Genomic DNA, 15,762 nt, shown 5'->3' with positions numbered 1-15,762 from the left:
GTCTCTTTCCAGAAAGCTAAACTATACATTAAATACAAGCTTGCTTTTACCTGTGCAGATCTTAGGTCTTATCACCTGTTAATTGGGCCCAGTGAACTGCCATAAAGCCCTTTAGTCACTTGGCATTTGCTTTTGGACCACATTGAGCAGCTGCACATTTACCCGCTTCCCGCACCTTGCTAGAGTGCCTAATGAGGCATGTTATTCCCAAACAACCTGTTAAACTGGTGATAGGCAAAAGAGCAGAGGAAAGGCAGCACAGAAACATTCTGGGTAGCAGAATGCTTATCCCCAAGGTAGATAAACCATAAACTGACCATCCTTCTCCTATGACACATTTAACACCATAAGTTGTTGGGATAATTATTCTTTGGAGGGCATTATTATACTTTGCTTTTGAAATAGCCAGCTATGTAGATAAGGACAGTGGGAAGGCTGCAGAATTAGCCCCCATGTTTTAACACGTTCTGCTGGCCTCCACAAAGCTGCAATCACCCGTTTACTTCATGATAACTGGATACAGACAGAACATGGGTCAGCTTCTAAGGCCTTTTGACCTGGACCCAGAGCTCAACAGACTGCCCCAGCTGTCTACACTTTCAATAGACTGGTGGGCTGGGACCCAGACACCTTTTGACAGGGCACCAGATCATACAGCTGGGAGCCAGACACCCTGACAGGGCACCAGAACATACAGCTAAGAGTAAAATGGCTGTGCACTGCTGGTGAATTTTTGAAAGAACCCACCAGCATCCAAACAGTGGGACGAGAGTAGGGGGAATAAAGAATGGACTGTGGCTCACACAGGATGCCCTCTCGAAGGTCCCATTGAAACAGCTCCTTTAGGAAGCTGCCACGGAAGTGGAAACATTATAAGGAATAGATATTGAATATCCTTCGTGTATTTCATTACTTACAGAATGGCACACCTAAAAACAAAAAGCTCTGAATTTAAAAAAATGAAAAGACAAAAATTGTGTATGTGTAACATCCAAATGTTGCATGTCCACATAAAGATACTCGAAGGGAATAACTATAACGCACTGTAAACAAACAAACAAAAAAATGAAAAGACAAATTTCTAAGCCCTATCCAGTGGCCCACTTAACGCAGTCAGTCTTACTAAAAGAATATTCCAGGTCAGGTGCGGTGGCTCATGCCTGTAATCCCAGCACTTTGGGAGGCCGAGGCGTGCAGATCATGAGGTCAGGAGATCAAGACAATCCTGGCTAACACAGTGAAATCCCGTCTCTACTAAAAATATAAAAAAATTAGCCAGGTGTGGTGGTGGGCACCTGTAGTCCCAGCTACTCGGGAGGCTGAGGCTGAGGCAGGAGAATGGCGTGAACCCTGGAGGTGGAGCTTGCAGTGAGCCGAGATCGCACCACTGCACTCCAGCCTGGGCAACGGAGCGAGACTGTGTCTCAAAAAATAAAATAATATTCCAATAGGGCAGGACATGGTGGCTCACACCTGTAATCCCAGCACTTTGAGAGGCTGAGGCAGGAGAATAACTTGAGCCCAGGAGTTCAAGATCAGCCTGAACAACAAAATGAGATCCCCATCTCCAAAAAGAAAAAAAATTTTTTTTAGACTCCAATGTAGGCCAAGCATGGTGGCTCACGCCTATAATCCCTAGCACTTTGGGAGGCCGAGGCAGGCAGATCACTTGAGGTCAGGAGTTCAGGACCAGCCTGGCCAACATGGTGAAATGCTGTCTCTACTAAAAATACAAAAATTAGCCATTCGTAGTGACAGGCACCAGTAATCCCAGCTACTCGGGAGGCTGAGGCACGAGAATCACTTGAACCTGGGAGGTGGGGGTTGCAGTGAGCCGAGATCACACCACTGCATTCCAGCCTGCGCAACAGAGTGAGACTCAGTCTCAAAAAAAAAAAAAAAAAAAAAAAAACTCCAATGTAAATAATAGTTATTATTATTATTTAAATAGTCCCAAAGGGTTTATTATCAGATTTACTTTGGTGACTTTTAAAAAAATCTTTGTGCCTGGGCACAGTGGCTCATGCCTGTAATCCCAGCACTTTGGGAGGTGGAGGCAGGCAGATCACGTGAGGTCAAGAGTTCAAGACCATCCTGGCCAACATGGTGAAACCCAGTCTCTACCAACAACACAAAAATTAGCCGGGCATAGTGGCAGGTGCCTGTAATCCCAGCTACTCGGGGGCTGAGGTGGGAGAATCACTTGAACCTGAGAGGTGGAGGTTGCAGTGAGCCGAGATTACACCATTGCACTCCAGCCTGGATGACAGAGCGAGACTCCATCTCAAAAAAAGAGTTATCTTGCTCAACTAAGAAATTATTTAATTCAACCCCTCCAGAAATTATTTAATTCAGCCCCTCGTAACTCCTACACACCCAAAGTGCCTGCAAATGATCACTCGCACTTTGGGTGTGTAGAAGTTGAGAGACTTAGTCAATATGACTAATAGGCCGTCAAGTCCTTCCGTTTTCTTTCAGATATCTGGTTGAAAACTTCAAAATCCAAGCCAGGAGGGGCATGATGGCTCATGCCTGTAATCCCAGCACTGTGGGAAGCCAAGGCAGGTGGATCACCTGGGGTCAGGAGTTAAAGACCAGCCTGGCCAACATGGCAAAACCCCATCTCTACAAAATATACAAAAATTAGCCGGGCATGGTGGCAGGCGCCTGCATTCCCAGCTACTTGGGAAGCTGAGGCGGGAGAAAGGCTTGAACCCGGAAGGTGGAGGTTGCAGTGAGCCGAGATTGTGCCATTGCAGTCCAGCCTGGGCAACAGAGTGAGACTCCGTCTCCAAAAAAAAAAAAAACTAAGCCAGCCTTAGCCTTAGGTCTTAGTCCCTTCAGCAGCTGAATGTTACCCTAAGCCAATAAGAGATTGACCTAAAGACTTCAGCAGCTCTAAAAATTTCAGGAGCAGTTTTTCAGAGCCTGTGAAATCTGAACCATGAACTTGGTTGTCACTAGTGTTTTATTTTATTATATTGCCACCATGTTGAGTAAATGCCATATGTCATACATTTAATCCTTAGAACAGGCCACGAGGTAGATAAGTAGATGCCCATTTTACGGCATCTGAGAAGACTAAGTGACCAACTTGGGACAAATAGCAAGTGAGTAAAGAGCCACAATTACGAAGTAGGTAGAGGTTTTCAAGCCATGCATTTATTTCCTTTTTACCTTTTTCCCTGTAGTCCACAAATGCCACACTGGTAAAGTAGGAGAGCAGATACATATCAGTAAGTGCTCATCAACCAAGCACTGCAACACTGGAAAGAGTCCAAATCATAGAAAGTTAAAAAATCATCCTGGCTGGGCACGGACTCATGCCTGTAATCCCAGCACTTTGGGAGGCTGAGGCGGGTGGATCACCTGAGGTCAAGAGTTCGAGACCAGGCCGGGTGCGGTGGCTCACACCTGTAATCCCAGCACTTTGGAAGGCTGAGGCAGGCGGATCACGAGGTCAGGAGATCGAGACCATCCTGGCTAACACGGTGAAAAACTCCGTCTCTACTAAAAATACAAAAAATTAGCTGGGTGTGGTGGCGGGCGCCTGTAGTCCCAGCTACTTGGGAGGCTGAGGCAGGAGAATGGCGTCAACCAGGGAGGCAGAGCTTGCAGTGAACCGAGATTGTGCCACTGCACTCCAGCCTGGGTGACAGAGAGAGACTCTGTCTCAAAAAAAAAAAAAAAAAAAAGAGTTCAAGGCCAGCCTGGCCAACATAGTGAAACTCTGTTTTTACCAAAAATACAAAAATTAGCTGGGCCTGGTGGCAGATGCCTGTAATCCCAACTACTCGGGAGGCTGAGGCAGGAGAATCGCTTGAACCTGGGAGGTAGAGTTTGCAGTGAACCGAGATCACACCATTGTACTCCAGCCTGGGCGACAAGAGTGAAAATCCTTCTCAAAAAAATTAAAAAATTCTTTCTTTGCATTACTAAAAAAGATAAAGAGCTTAACATAGTTTTTAAAAAATTAATTTACACAGATATCTGAGATGTACTGAAGCCCTTAAATCTTAGCATGTAAAATTTAATAAAATCAACTTTGCCTAGTAATTCTGATTTTATCCAGTAAAATTATTTGTTTAATTTTGTCTTTAGTACAGTTGACACATTACTTTCTTAAAAGATTTGAGTGAAGTTGCAAGTTTTGGGGTTTATTTATTTATTCTTGAGACAGTTTGCTCCTTTTGCCCAGGCTGAGTGCAATGGGACGATCTCAGCTCACTGCAACCTCCGCCTCCCAGGTTCAAGTGATTCTCCAGCCTCAGCCTCCCAGGTAGCTGGGATTACAGGCATGCGCCATCGCCATCACACCCAACTAATTTTTGTATTTTTAGTAGAGACAGGATTTCACCATGTTGGCCAGTCTGGTCTTGAACTCCTGATTTCAGGTGATCCTCCTGCCTTGACCACCCAAAGTGCTGGGATTACAGGCATGAGCCACCATGTCTGGCCAGTTGCAAGTTATTAATATTTAATTTTGATATTTTGCCCACAGTATAGACCTGATTTCGAATACTTTTTTTTTTTTTTTTTGAGACAGAGCTCACTCTGTCATCCAGTCTGTAGTGCAGTGGCACTATTTCAGCTCACTCCAACCTCTGCAGGTTCAAGTGATCCTCCTGCCTCAGCCTCCCGAGGAGCTGGGACCACAGGTATAAGCCACTGCGCCCGGCTAATTTTTTGTAGAGACAGTTTCACCATGTTGCCCAGGCTGGTCTCAAACTCCTGAGCTCAAGCAATCCTCTCACCTGAGATTCTGAAAGTGCTGGGATTACAGGCATGAGCCACTGTGCCCAGCAGGTTTTGAATATTCTTTATTGCACATTCATTTAGAAATTCCACCATTGTCACGGTTTAGAAAACCTGTCTGATTCCCCAGCACCTCAGGACCTCCAACCTGCACATGGACACAGATCTCAGGAGCGTTGGTGCCTCCTAGCTCGGCTTCTGATTGAGTTGGTCAAGGGCCAAGTGCCTGTGGGCTTTGGTTGCCCACTGAAGTTTGACCTCATTTAGAGGATTCTTCTGGCACTGACTTTTCAAGGGACTTAAACAGTTACCCCTACAGATGGTGAAACCTCCTGTAAATCATTTTTTAAGGTCTTTTCTTCCCTTACCAGTCCAAAATGTTTCTAGTAATATCGTGGCATTTTTAGATATGCAGCTTTAGAGTGAAAAAACCCTGAAGTTTCACTGGCTTTGTGCCGTTTTGAGGAACTATGCATGACTGAGTATATAATAAAAGTAGTCATTTAGAAACCTACTTAGATGATCAAAGATAAAGTGGAAGGTTTTGAATATGATATTACAAAATTTTAGAGATGCTACACTTGTATATATTTATATATAGATCACAGCTTTATTGAGATATAATTCACTTACCATACAATTCACCCATTTAAAGACTACACTTATTTTTGACAGATCACAGTGCTGATAGCTTAATAATACAATGGGAACTCTGCATGATGGTGGTATTTGCAGTAAGACTAACACCAGATTCAATTCTATCTGCCTTTTTTTGTATGTTACATTTTCATGAATAAGACATGATATGACATCCAATTCCATTTAATACTAAATAGTGAAATAAGGTTCTACTTGTATTAAAAGCAGTGTATCAGTACATTTCTACTAGTATGTTAGATTATCCATAATTATAGTTATTATTCAACCATTATTATTCAAACAGCGTATCTTACATTTTTCCTAATTTAAAACATTACCTGGAAAAAACTTTAATTGGTAGTTTTTAAAGTTACTCTTTTAAGATGCACACCAGACAGACGTTAGAGGTTTTAATATTAATTTAATATAAACTGTGTTTTACCCTGGATTAAACTGGAATGTTTCTTGTTTGTAGGGAGCAGCTGCAGATGACGGCCGATTAAAACGAGGGGATCAGATTTTAGCTGTTAATGGCGAGACCCTGGAAGGTGTTACTCATGAGCAAGCAGTCGCCATTCTAAAACACCAGAGAGGGACTGTAACCTTAACTGTGCTGTCATGAGCCTCGGGCCTGATCACAAGATAGATGTTGTTGTTTAGAATATCCACAGGCAGATGAAGTTCTGAGTGGGTATGAAAAGCACCCTCAACTAAAATGCACCTTCATTCTTATTTCTTGTCCTCTCTGCTCAGGAGAAATGGCTTGAGGTTTCATGTGAATTTCCCAAATCAACAATCATCTCCTAATGTTTCCCAGTTCCTGTCACCTGTTGATGGGGTTGATTTCTAAAACTTAAATGAGTCTACCTGTTTTGCATTTAATTTCAGTGTTCTGATTTCTTTTTTTTTTTTTTTTGAGACGGAGTCTCACTCTGTCACCCAGGCTGGAGTGCAATGGCGCAATCTTGGCTCACTGCAACCTTGGCCTCCCAGGTTGGAGCGATTCTCCTGCCTCAGCCTCCCAAGTAGCTGGGATTACAGGCATGCATCACCACGCCGGGCTTATTTTTGTATTTTTAGTAGAGATGGAGTTTCCCCACGTGGGCCAGGCTGGTCTTGAACTTCTGACTTCAGGTGATCTGCCTGCCTTGACCTCCCTAAGTTCTGGGATTCCAGGCGTGAGCCACTGCGCCCAGCCCAGTATTCTGATTTTAACCAACTGGTTCTGATTTATTTACCAAAACTGGAGTTAACTTCTCTTTCCTTATACTCTTCTCTCCCTATCCCCTACTCACACTGAGGCTTAACAGCAACCTCAGATCTCATCCAATGGACAGAAACAAATGTTAAGCAACTTGTCATCTCACTCATGATTTACTTATGCTAATTGTCTCTTCAAGTAAGCAAGAAAACATTAGCAGTGTAATTAATTTACCGGTGATCCCCAAGATGAAATACCAGATTCTCCTATGGGAAATTACTGTGCTCTCTTCTGTATGACTTATAGTCAAATAAGTCTCAAATTCATTTCTCTGGATAGATCTTTATATGCTAGTCATTGGTGATTTTGATGAGTCAATTTACAGACTGTAATCTTCTAAAAATTCTGAAAGACTAATTGTTTTCTGTGCCATATAAATGCATACCACTGAGCAAATGAACCTTATTCTCAACAGGAACAACTAGCATACATGTTCTGAATTCTAACAGTGCTAAATTACATTCAAGTCCAGGAAGATCACCTGGAATTAATGGCATTTCAGTAGGCAGGCATCATTCCCACCCCTCGGTCTTAGGAAAAGGAGGTAGAAGCCCCAGAACCACACTGCAGAGATCAGCAAGTTTTGTCTCAAGTCAGACAAGGTCTAGGTGGCCTTGGCCTTGTGCAAAGTGGGTGACATATTTATCTTTCCCTTTACCTCCATAGCAGTCAGTCCAGCAGCACGGGCTGCAGGAACCTAATGGAGCAACATACTTAGCTGCAAAGTGAGCAAATGAATTGAGCCTAGGAATCTGTGATGAAAATGCATGGCTGATGTTTCCTGATCTCCAAGGAGACTCCCATTTGCTGAAGTTTTGCATGCTAAGAAATCAACTACAGCAGAAAATACAAGAATACCTTTAAGTTGATTATTGGCAATCTTATTCATATATTAGCAAGAAAAAGGGAGAGATGCTTACTGGTGGATGCTATAGAGTCCTCTGTTTTTAAAAGTACCATGGCCGGGTGCAGTGGCTCACGCCTGTAATCCCAGCACTTTGGGAGGCCAAGGCAGGCGAATCACGAGGTCAGGAGTTCGAGACCAGCCTGGCCAACATGGTGAAACCCTGTCTCTACTAAAAATACAAAAATTAGCCAGGTGCAATGGTGGGCGCCTGTAATCCCAGCTACTTAGGAGGTTGAAGCAGGAGAATTGCTTGAACCTGGGAGGCGGAGGTTGCAGTGAGCCAAGTTCGTGCCACTGCACTCCAGCCTGGGTGACAGAGCAAGACTCTGTCTCGAAAAAGAAAAAAACCATGAAGGATGAGTACTAGAGTCAGTAATAGAAGTAGTTCAGCATTATTTAACTACAACACAATGCTGCAAATATTTCACAGTAATTATCAAAATTTAATGGGCTCTCATTTAAAATGTTATTTAATAAGTATAGATTTTAATTGAGAATTATCTTTGAGTAGATGTAATCACAAAGTGCATTAACTCTTGTTGGAATATTTTATGGCTATTCCAAAGTATAGAGTGCCTAAATTTTGTGTTGAAAATGTCTTTCATGACGGTATTAAGTTTTCTGAAATTACACATGGCTTTTAAAATTTCTAATGTATCCAAGATGTGCAATGTTGTTAGGATCTCATTCTTCAGTGCATGAAAAGCTACCACCCTCAGAACATTTTGTGTTAATTGTACCTGCAAGAACACCTCAGGCAAGCCAAGAAGAAATGAAACCCAAATAAAACTTGAAAATGCACCTTAAAAATATATATACATACAATAGTTTTGAAATGGGATTCTGCTTTATTTTGATGGAATGGCCATTAAATACACATTTTGAAATAATACATTGTTGTTGTGTTTCTTTATACATTATCCTTTCAGGTCATGCTAGTAAAAGTATATTGATGAGGGAATTATGATGCTTTATACTTCTTACTGCACTAAATTGATAGAACTAGTACTTATTATAATCGGTTCTGTCTCTGCTCACATGACTAATAAGTAATTGCCTTTCCAAAAAGATATTTTTGCCTCAGAACTTACTGACAAGCTGAGAGGCTATGAAGATGGAAATCTGTGAAAGAAGTAGTGCTCTTATATTTGGCCTCATCATTTGGGCCATTTCAGTACAGTAATGATATCACTAATTGGAATTAGCACGACAGGGAAGTAAGCCAGGAATAAAACTGCTGAATGTTTGTATGTATATTTCCAAAGATTCTAAATAAATGTAGTTGCTACAGAGCAAATGGAGTTTTATTATATATGAAAAAGTGTACTTTCTGGATCTAATTGTGCTTTTTCTTCAACATGTTCTTCCCTAATAGAAAAAAAAAAGTCCAACTTTTCACGAGGTTTTTTGGTGTCCTGTTAAAATCTGGAATCCATGGTGGCTCACGCCTGTAATCCCAACACGTTAGGAGGCCGAGGCAGATGGATCACCTAGGTCAGGAGTTCAAGACCAGCCTGGCCTACATGGCAAAACCCTGTCTCTACTAAAAATACAAAAATTAGGACGGGCGCGGTGGCTCAGGATCCATGCCACCATGCCCAGCCAACCTCTAATGTTTCTTTCCTGGCCCTTTCATGCATGTGCAGGTGAGTATTTGACAAAGAGGCGATCTCCATAGCTCTCTCAATCTACAGCTCCCTCCTTTCCAGACACTACATGTTCTAGCCAACTTGGCTGGCCTCCCTGAATGTGAATCTCTTTCTCCTCTACTCGTGGACTCTGTGTGTTTCCCCTTCCTGAGTATGGCATGGACACTGCCTCCAGGGATAAAACTGGGACAGTTGTAGAATTTACCTTGTTTTCCTTCTTGCAGGGATCAAAATCCTATGCTGCCTGTTATCTGCTGTCTGAAAATGTTTCACATATTATGTCCATTTTTCTAGTTGTTTACTACAGTGGGAGGGCAATTCCCAGAGCACCTTATCCTTCATGCAGAAGCAAAAGTCCTGTATCCTTGATGCTACTGGGAATAAATGTTTCACAATATGATTATTCAATTTCCTGTAAGCATTTTACACTTAAGGGAGAACTCTACTAATAAGGTCCCTGGTTTCTCCTAACTTCTAGAATTGAGAGCCCATTTGACTCAGTGGTTGGCATCCTTCCCCAACCCCTGTTCACAGCCACACCTGCCCAGGTGACCTAGGGAAGATATCCCCTCTTCAGGAATACTCATTATCAGGATCAGAACGACAGCCATTTTTTTTTCTTTTTTTGAGATGGAGTCTTGCTCTGTCGCCCAGGCTGGAGTGCAGTGGCGTGATCTTGGCTTACTGCAACCTCTGCCTCCCGGGTTCAAGCAATTCTCCTGCCTAGCCTCCTGAGTAACTGGGACTACAGTCACGTGCCACCATGCCCGGCTAATTTTTGTATTTTTAGTAGAGACAGGGTTTCACCATATTGGCCAGGCTGGTCTGGAACTCCTGACCTTGTGATCTGCCCACCTCGGGCTCCCAAAGTGCTGGGATTACAGGCGTGAGTCACTGTGCCTGGCCTACAGCCTTCTTATTGTGGGAGATCCAGCAACATTTCCTTTCCTTACAGCATTGGTTTTCAAGTTTCAAAGTAAGCACATGAAACAGTTGTTTCATGAACCATACGTAAGTCTTAATTCTTTCCTTCCTTCCTTCCTTTTCTTTTCTTTTTTCTTTTCTTGTTCTTTTTTGTAGACAAGGATCTTGCTATGTTGCCCAGGCTGGCCTTGAGCTCCTGGGCTCAAGCAATCCTTGCACTTCAACATCCTGTGTAATTGAGACTGTAAGTGCACGCCACCTTGTCTGGCACAACTAAAATTTTTTGCACCCAATTTTCTTCTTAATTTTGTTTTATTTATATTTTTTCTATTAAAGTCAACCAGAACAGTGAGACTTTTTTTTAACACAAAAATTTAAATTTAGGTTATAGTTTCAGTTGTATGCCAGCCTAGTGCAAATGTTAAGTTTTTGACAGCTTGACTTTCAATCTTCAGATGCTCTATATTTAAGTAAAGACGAAAAAAGAAACATTTCACTCTCTACACAATCCCAAGATAAACTGACATTTGCAAGAGTCATTTGTGTGTGTGTGTGACGGTGTATAAAAGACCTCACCCTTGCCTCGCCTGAGCAGCATATCCATTTCCAGTCATGTGAAGGAGGAAGCAAGAAAGTTGCTTTGGTCTTGGGTCCCTGAGAGATTGATGTTGGGTATCAGGACCTATGCTTGGCAAAATTATACAGGAACCAACATATATCTGATCTTCCTTCTAGAATCAGTTTTTCTGAAATGGAAGCAACCTCAGAACTGGGAGTCTGTCCTGCCTGCTACACCACTCCTCCCATTTTACAAGTGGCAGAAGCGTGCCAGAGAAAGGAAGTGACTAGCCCAGTCCCCCAGTAGCTTGCAGCCCTGAGTTTTCCATAAACCTTAGTGGGAATTCACCAACTTAGCAAACTACTGTAGAGTACTCACACATGGCTACTAAATTAGTCTGAAATATCCTCAAGGCTTTTTTTTTTTTCTCTTTTGAGTCAGGGTCTCACTCTGTCACCCAGGCTGGAGTGCAGTGACGTGATCACGGCTCACTGTGGCCTCAAACTCCCAGTCTCCAGTGACCCTCCCACCTCAGCTCTCCAACTGGCTGGGACTACAGGTGTGCTACACCATGTCTGGCTAATTTTTTTTTAAACTTTTTGTAGAGACAGGGCTCTCGCTATGTTAAGACTGTTTTTAAGGGCAGTTTTGGCCAGGCACCGTGGCTCACACCTATAATCCCAACACTTTGGAAGGCCAAGGTGGGAGGATCACTTGAGTCCAGGAGTTTGAGACCAGCTTGGCTAACATGGTGAAACCCCATCTCTACAAAAAATACAAAAATTAGCCAGGCGTGATGGTGTGTGCCTATAGTCCCAGCTACTTGGGAGGCTGAGGTGGGAGGACTGCTTGAGCCTGGTAGGTTGAGGCTATAGTGAGCTGTGTTTACACCACTCCACTCCAGCCTGAGTCACAAAGTAAGACCCTGTCTCCGAAAAAATTTTAAAAGGCAGTTTTAAGTTAACAGCAAAATTGGGAGGAAGGTGCAGAGCTTTCCCGCATATCTGTGCCCTCACTCACACGGCCTCTCCCATTATCAACATCCTCCACCAGAGTGGTACATTTGCTACAATGAATGAACCTATATTGACACATCATCCTCACCCAAACTCCATATTCAACCTGAGGGTTGAATCTTGGTGATATACATCCTATGGGTTTGGACAAATGTATGACATGTGCCTACCATAAAGGTAAATGGAATATTTCTACTGCCCTAAAAGTCTTTTTTGTGCTCCCTATTCTTCTCCAACCCCCTTCCCAACCATGGAAACCAATTTTTTTTTTTTTTTTTTTGAGATAGAGTCTCTCTCTGTCTCACAGGCTAGAGTGCAGTGGCACAATCTCAGCTCACTGCAACCTCCGCCTCTCAAGGTTCAAGCAATTCTCCTACCTCAGCCTCCTGAGTAGCTGGGATTACAGGTGTGCGCCACCACACTCAACTAATTTTTGTATTTCTAGTAGAGACGGAGTTTTGCCATGTTGGCCAGGCTGGTCATGAACTCCTGGCCTCAGGTGATCCACCTGCCTCAGCTTCCCCAAGTGCTGGGATTACAGGTGTGAGCCACCACACCCAGCCCCTCTTCCATGTCTTTTCATGGCTTGATAGCTCATTTCTTTTTAGCACTGAGTTATATTCCGTTGTCTGGATGCACCACAGTTTATCCATTCACCTACTGAAGAGCATTGTGGTTGCTTTCAAGTTTTGGCAATTAGAAATAAAGCCACTATAAACATCTGTGTGCCTGAATTTGTAAGTTTATTTCAGTTCTCCCTAAACACAAGCACAAGATTTGGATCCACAACACAAGATTTTAAAAAGATTAAAATAAAGAGTAGAAGAAAACAAACAAATGAAAAAAGGACACATCTTTTGGATGTAGACAAAGAAGACCTAGTCTATCCACTCACCCTACATCCCCACATCCTGGGAAGAATTTCCAAGGCCAGGCCCTCTGGATACCCTCCCTCATGGTTTAAACATTCTTCTTCTCTAGGTAGACACAGTTGATGACAGATGCAGTGTTTCGATGGCTCCTCCTGCCTAATAGCTTTACTGGGCATGCCCCCAGCATTCCTCTCCCAGGAGAGCAGAAGAAACTGTAGTGTCTTAAAGGGACCCCATCCTTCAACTCCTCTCAACCCCAGAGCCACGTGTTACTCTGCTGGGAACTTCACGATAGCTGTCTGAAAACACTCCAGGGAGGCTAAAGTGGAGGATCACTTGAACCCAGGAGTTCGAGACCAGCTAGGGCAACATAGTGAGACCTGGTCTCCACAAAAAGTAAATTAGCCTGGGCTCAGTAGCTCACACCTATAATCCCAACACTTTGGGAGACTGAGGTGGACAGATTGCTTGAGCGCAGGAGTTTGAGACCAGCTTGGGCAACATGGCAAGACCCCGTCTCTACAAAAAACACAAAAATTAGCCAGGCGTGGTGGCACACACCTGTAGTCTCAGCTACTCCGGAGGCTAAGGTGGTAGAATCACCTCAGCTCAGGGATATTGAGGCTGCAGTGAGCCATGATTGTGCACTACAGCCTGGGTGACAGAGTAAGACACCCATCTCAAAAATAATAAATTACTTTAAAAATCAGCCTGGCACGGTGGCACACACCTGCAGCCCCACCTACTTTGGAGGCTGAGGTGAGAGGATCGCTTGAGCCTGGAAGTCAAGGCTGCAGTAAGCGATGATCACACACTGCACTCCAGCCTGGGCAACAGAGTGAGACCCTGTTCCTCCTCCCCTCCTCCCCACAAAAAGAAAAGAAACATACTCCAGTGGCCCGCATGCCATGAGGAATAGGATTCACATGTTCTTAACGACTGAGAGCAGAAACTTCCTGTCCAACATTGTATTAGTCAGGGTTCTCCAGAGAAACTGAACCGAGAGGATGTGTATGTATTTAGAAAGATTTATCATAAGGAATTGGCTTTTGCAGTTATGGAGATGGGCAAGTCCAAAATCTACACTGTGGGCCAGCAGGCTCAAGACCCAGAAGATAATTTTCTGTGAAGAATGTTTCACAGCTGGGCGTGGTGGCACGTGCCCAAAGTCCCAGGTACTTCAGAGGCTGAGGGTAGGAGGATCACTTGAGCCCAGAAGGCAGAGGCTGCAGTGATCTGAAATGGCACCACTGTACTCCAGCCTGGGAGAAAGATCGAGACCCTATCTCAACAACAAACAAAGCAAACAAAAAAAGAAATGTTGATTTCATCGAAAAACACCCTCCAAATTCACAAATCAAGCATCAGACATCATGAGACCTTGAACGGACCCCTCTAGGGATGGCCTTGCATTAGGGAAAGTGCAGAAGTGTCCACTATCCTTGTTCTCAACCCCTTTCCAGCCTCCCGCCCCCTCTGGTGTCCACAAGTGTGGTGCAGTCACCATCACCACTTCTACCATCCCAGAACCCTCAGGAGCAGATGGCTTGAGATCTTGCCTCTGCCACCCCACCACCTAAGGACCCTAAGTATTTGTATACCTAATTAGGTGGCTTCTCAGTGGACTCAGGGTCAAGTCTAAACTCAGCATGGATGTTAGGCTCTTCATAATTTAGCTTCCACCTTAACCTCCAGCAGTCGTATTACCTCTGGTCTCACTAAGCACTTATCCCAGGATAAGCCGGACTCTCACACCTTTAGGCCTTTGCGCACACTGTCCATTGGCATAGACAGCACTGTGCTCAAGATGTGACTGCAGACCACCATCATCAGCATCACTTAGGAGAGGTGCAAATGTATGCTCTAGCCTAGACCAACTGCATCAGAATCTCTGGGGTAGGGCCAAAAAATGAGTTTAACAAGCTTTTCTGGTGATTCCAAACACTAAACTTTGAAAGCCTGGAGAACACTCCCCTTTTTTTCCAGTCTGTAGTCATTCACAATTGCTGAGTTCTTTTCTGCCTCCAGAGGCTAGAGGCAGAAAGAAACACAAGCCTCCTGCCTTGCTGCCTTGCCACTGGAGGTATTTTACCTGTTAGAACGAGTCTCAGACTGAGTCTGCACCTGTACGAACTTTTTTTTTTTTCTTGAGACAGGGTCTCACTCTATTGCTTGGGCTGGAGTGCAGTGGTGCGATCATGGCTCACCACAGCATTGACCTCCGAGGCTTAGGTGATCCTCCCACCTCAGCCTCCTCAGTAGCTGGAACTACCAGTGCATGCCATCACGCCCACCAAATTTTTTGTACTTTTAGTAGACAGGATTTCACCATGTTGCTCAGGCTGGTCTTGAACTCCTGGGCTCCAGTGATCCTCCTACATCAGCCTCCCAAAGTGCTGGGATTACAGGCGTGAGCCAGCATGCCCAGACTGAGTTTTTTGTTTTTTTTTTTTAATTAAAACAGGGTCTCACTCTGTCACCCAGGCTAGGGTGCAGTGGTGAGACTAGGATTCATTGCACCCTCCACCTCCTTGCCTCAAGTAACACTCCTGCCTCAGCCTCCTGAGTAGCTAGGACTACAGGTGCGCACCACCATAGTAGGCTTTTTAAAATTTTTTGTAGAGACGAGGTCTTACTATGTTGCTCAGGGTGGTCTGAAACTCCTGGCCTCAAGCGATCCTCCCACTCAACCTCCCAAAGTGCCAGCATTACAGGCATGAGCCACCACGCCCAGGTGTATGAACACCTGTTAGCAGACAGGTACAACACACAGCCCCACCTGTCCAAAAAGCACAAACCTGGCAGGGTGCAGTGGCTCACGCCTGTAATCCCAGCACTTCGGGGCCAAGGCGGGTAGATCACCTGAGGTCAGGAGTTTCGGACACACCAGGCCAACACGGTGAAACCTCGTCTAAAATACGAAATTTTAGTACCGTACTAAAAATACAAAAATTAGCTGGGCGTGGGGGCGCTTGTAAATCCCAGCTATTCGGGAGGCTGAGGCAGGAGAATCACTTGAACCTGGGAGGCAGAGGTTCCAGTGAGCTGAGATTGCACCACTGCACTCCAGCCTGGACGACAGAGTGAGACTCAGTCTCAAAAAAAAAAGCACAAACCTGCTGCTCTGTCTTTTTAGGGCAGTGGTTCTTCACCTGGGCTATTCATTCAAATCACCTGGAG

At 44.2% G+C, this 15,762-nt stretch overlaps 1 protein-coding gene across 8 annotated transcripts in view; it reads left to right on the top strand.

Annotated features, from left to right (window-relative positions):
- PATJ (PATJ crumbs cell polarity complex component) overlaps positions 1–8,452 on the top strand; it is a 424,767-nt gene extending 416,315 nt beyond the window's left edge. For all 8 annotated transcript variants that reach the window (XM_054484672.2, XM_054484719.2, XM_054484700.2 and 5 more), the window contains one exon: positions 5,870–8,452. In XM_054484672.2, coding sequence (XP_054340647.1) covers positions 5,870–6,016 — 147 coding nt within the window. In that variant the 3' untranslated portion in view covers positions 6,017–8,452. The remainder of the gene's footprint in view (positions 1–5,869) is intronic.
- The last annotated feature ends 7,310 nt before the right edge of the window (positions 8,453–15,762 follow it).

Source organism: Pongo pygmaeus, chromosome 1 (assembly GCF_028885625.2).
Source record: "Pongo pygmaeus isolate AG05252 chromosome 1, NHGRI_mPonPyg2-v2.0_pri, whole genome shotgun sequence".
Taxonomy (NCBI): domain Eukaryota; kingdom Metazoa; phylum Chordata; class Mammalia; order Primates; family Hominidae; genus Pongo; species Pongo pygmaeus.
The sequence above is the reverse complement of the archived record's forward strand: the minus strand, read 5'-3'. Positions and strand labels throughout refer to the sequence as shown.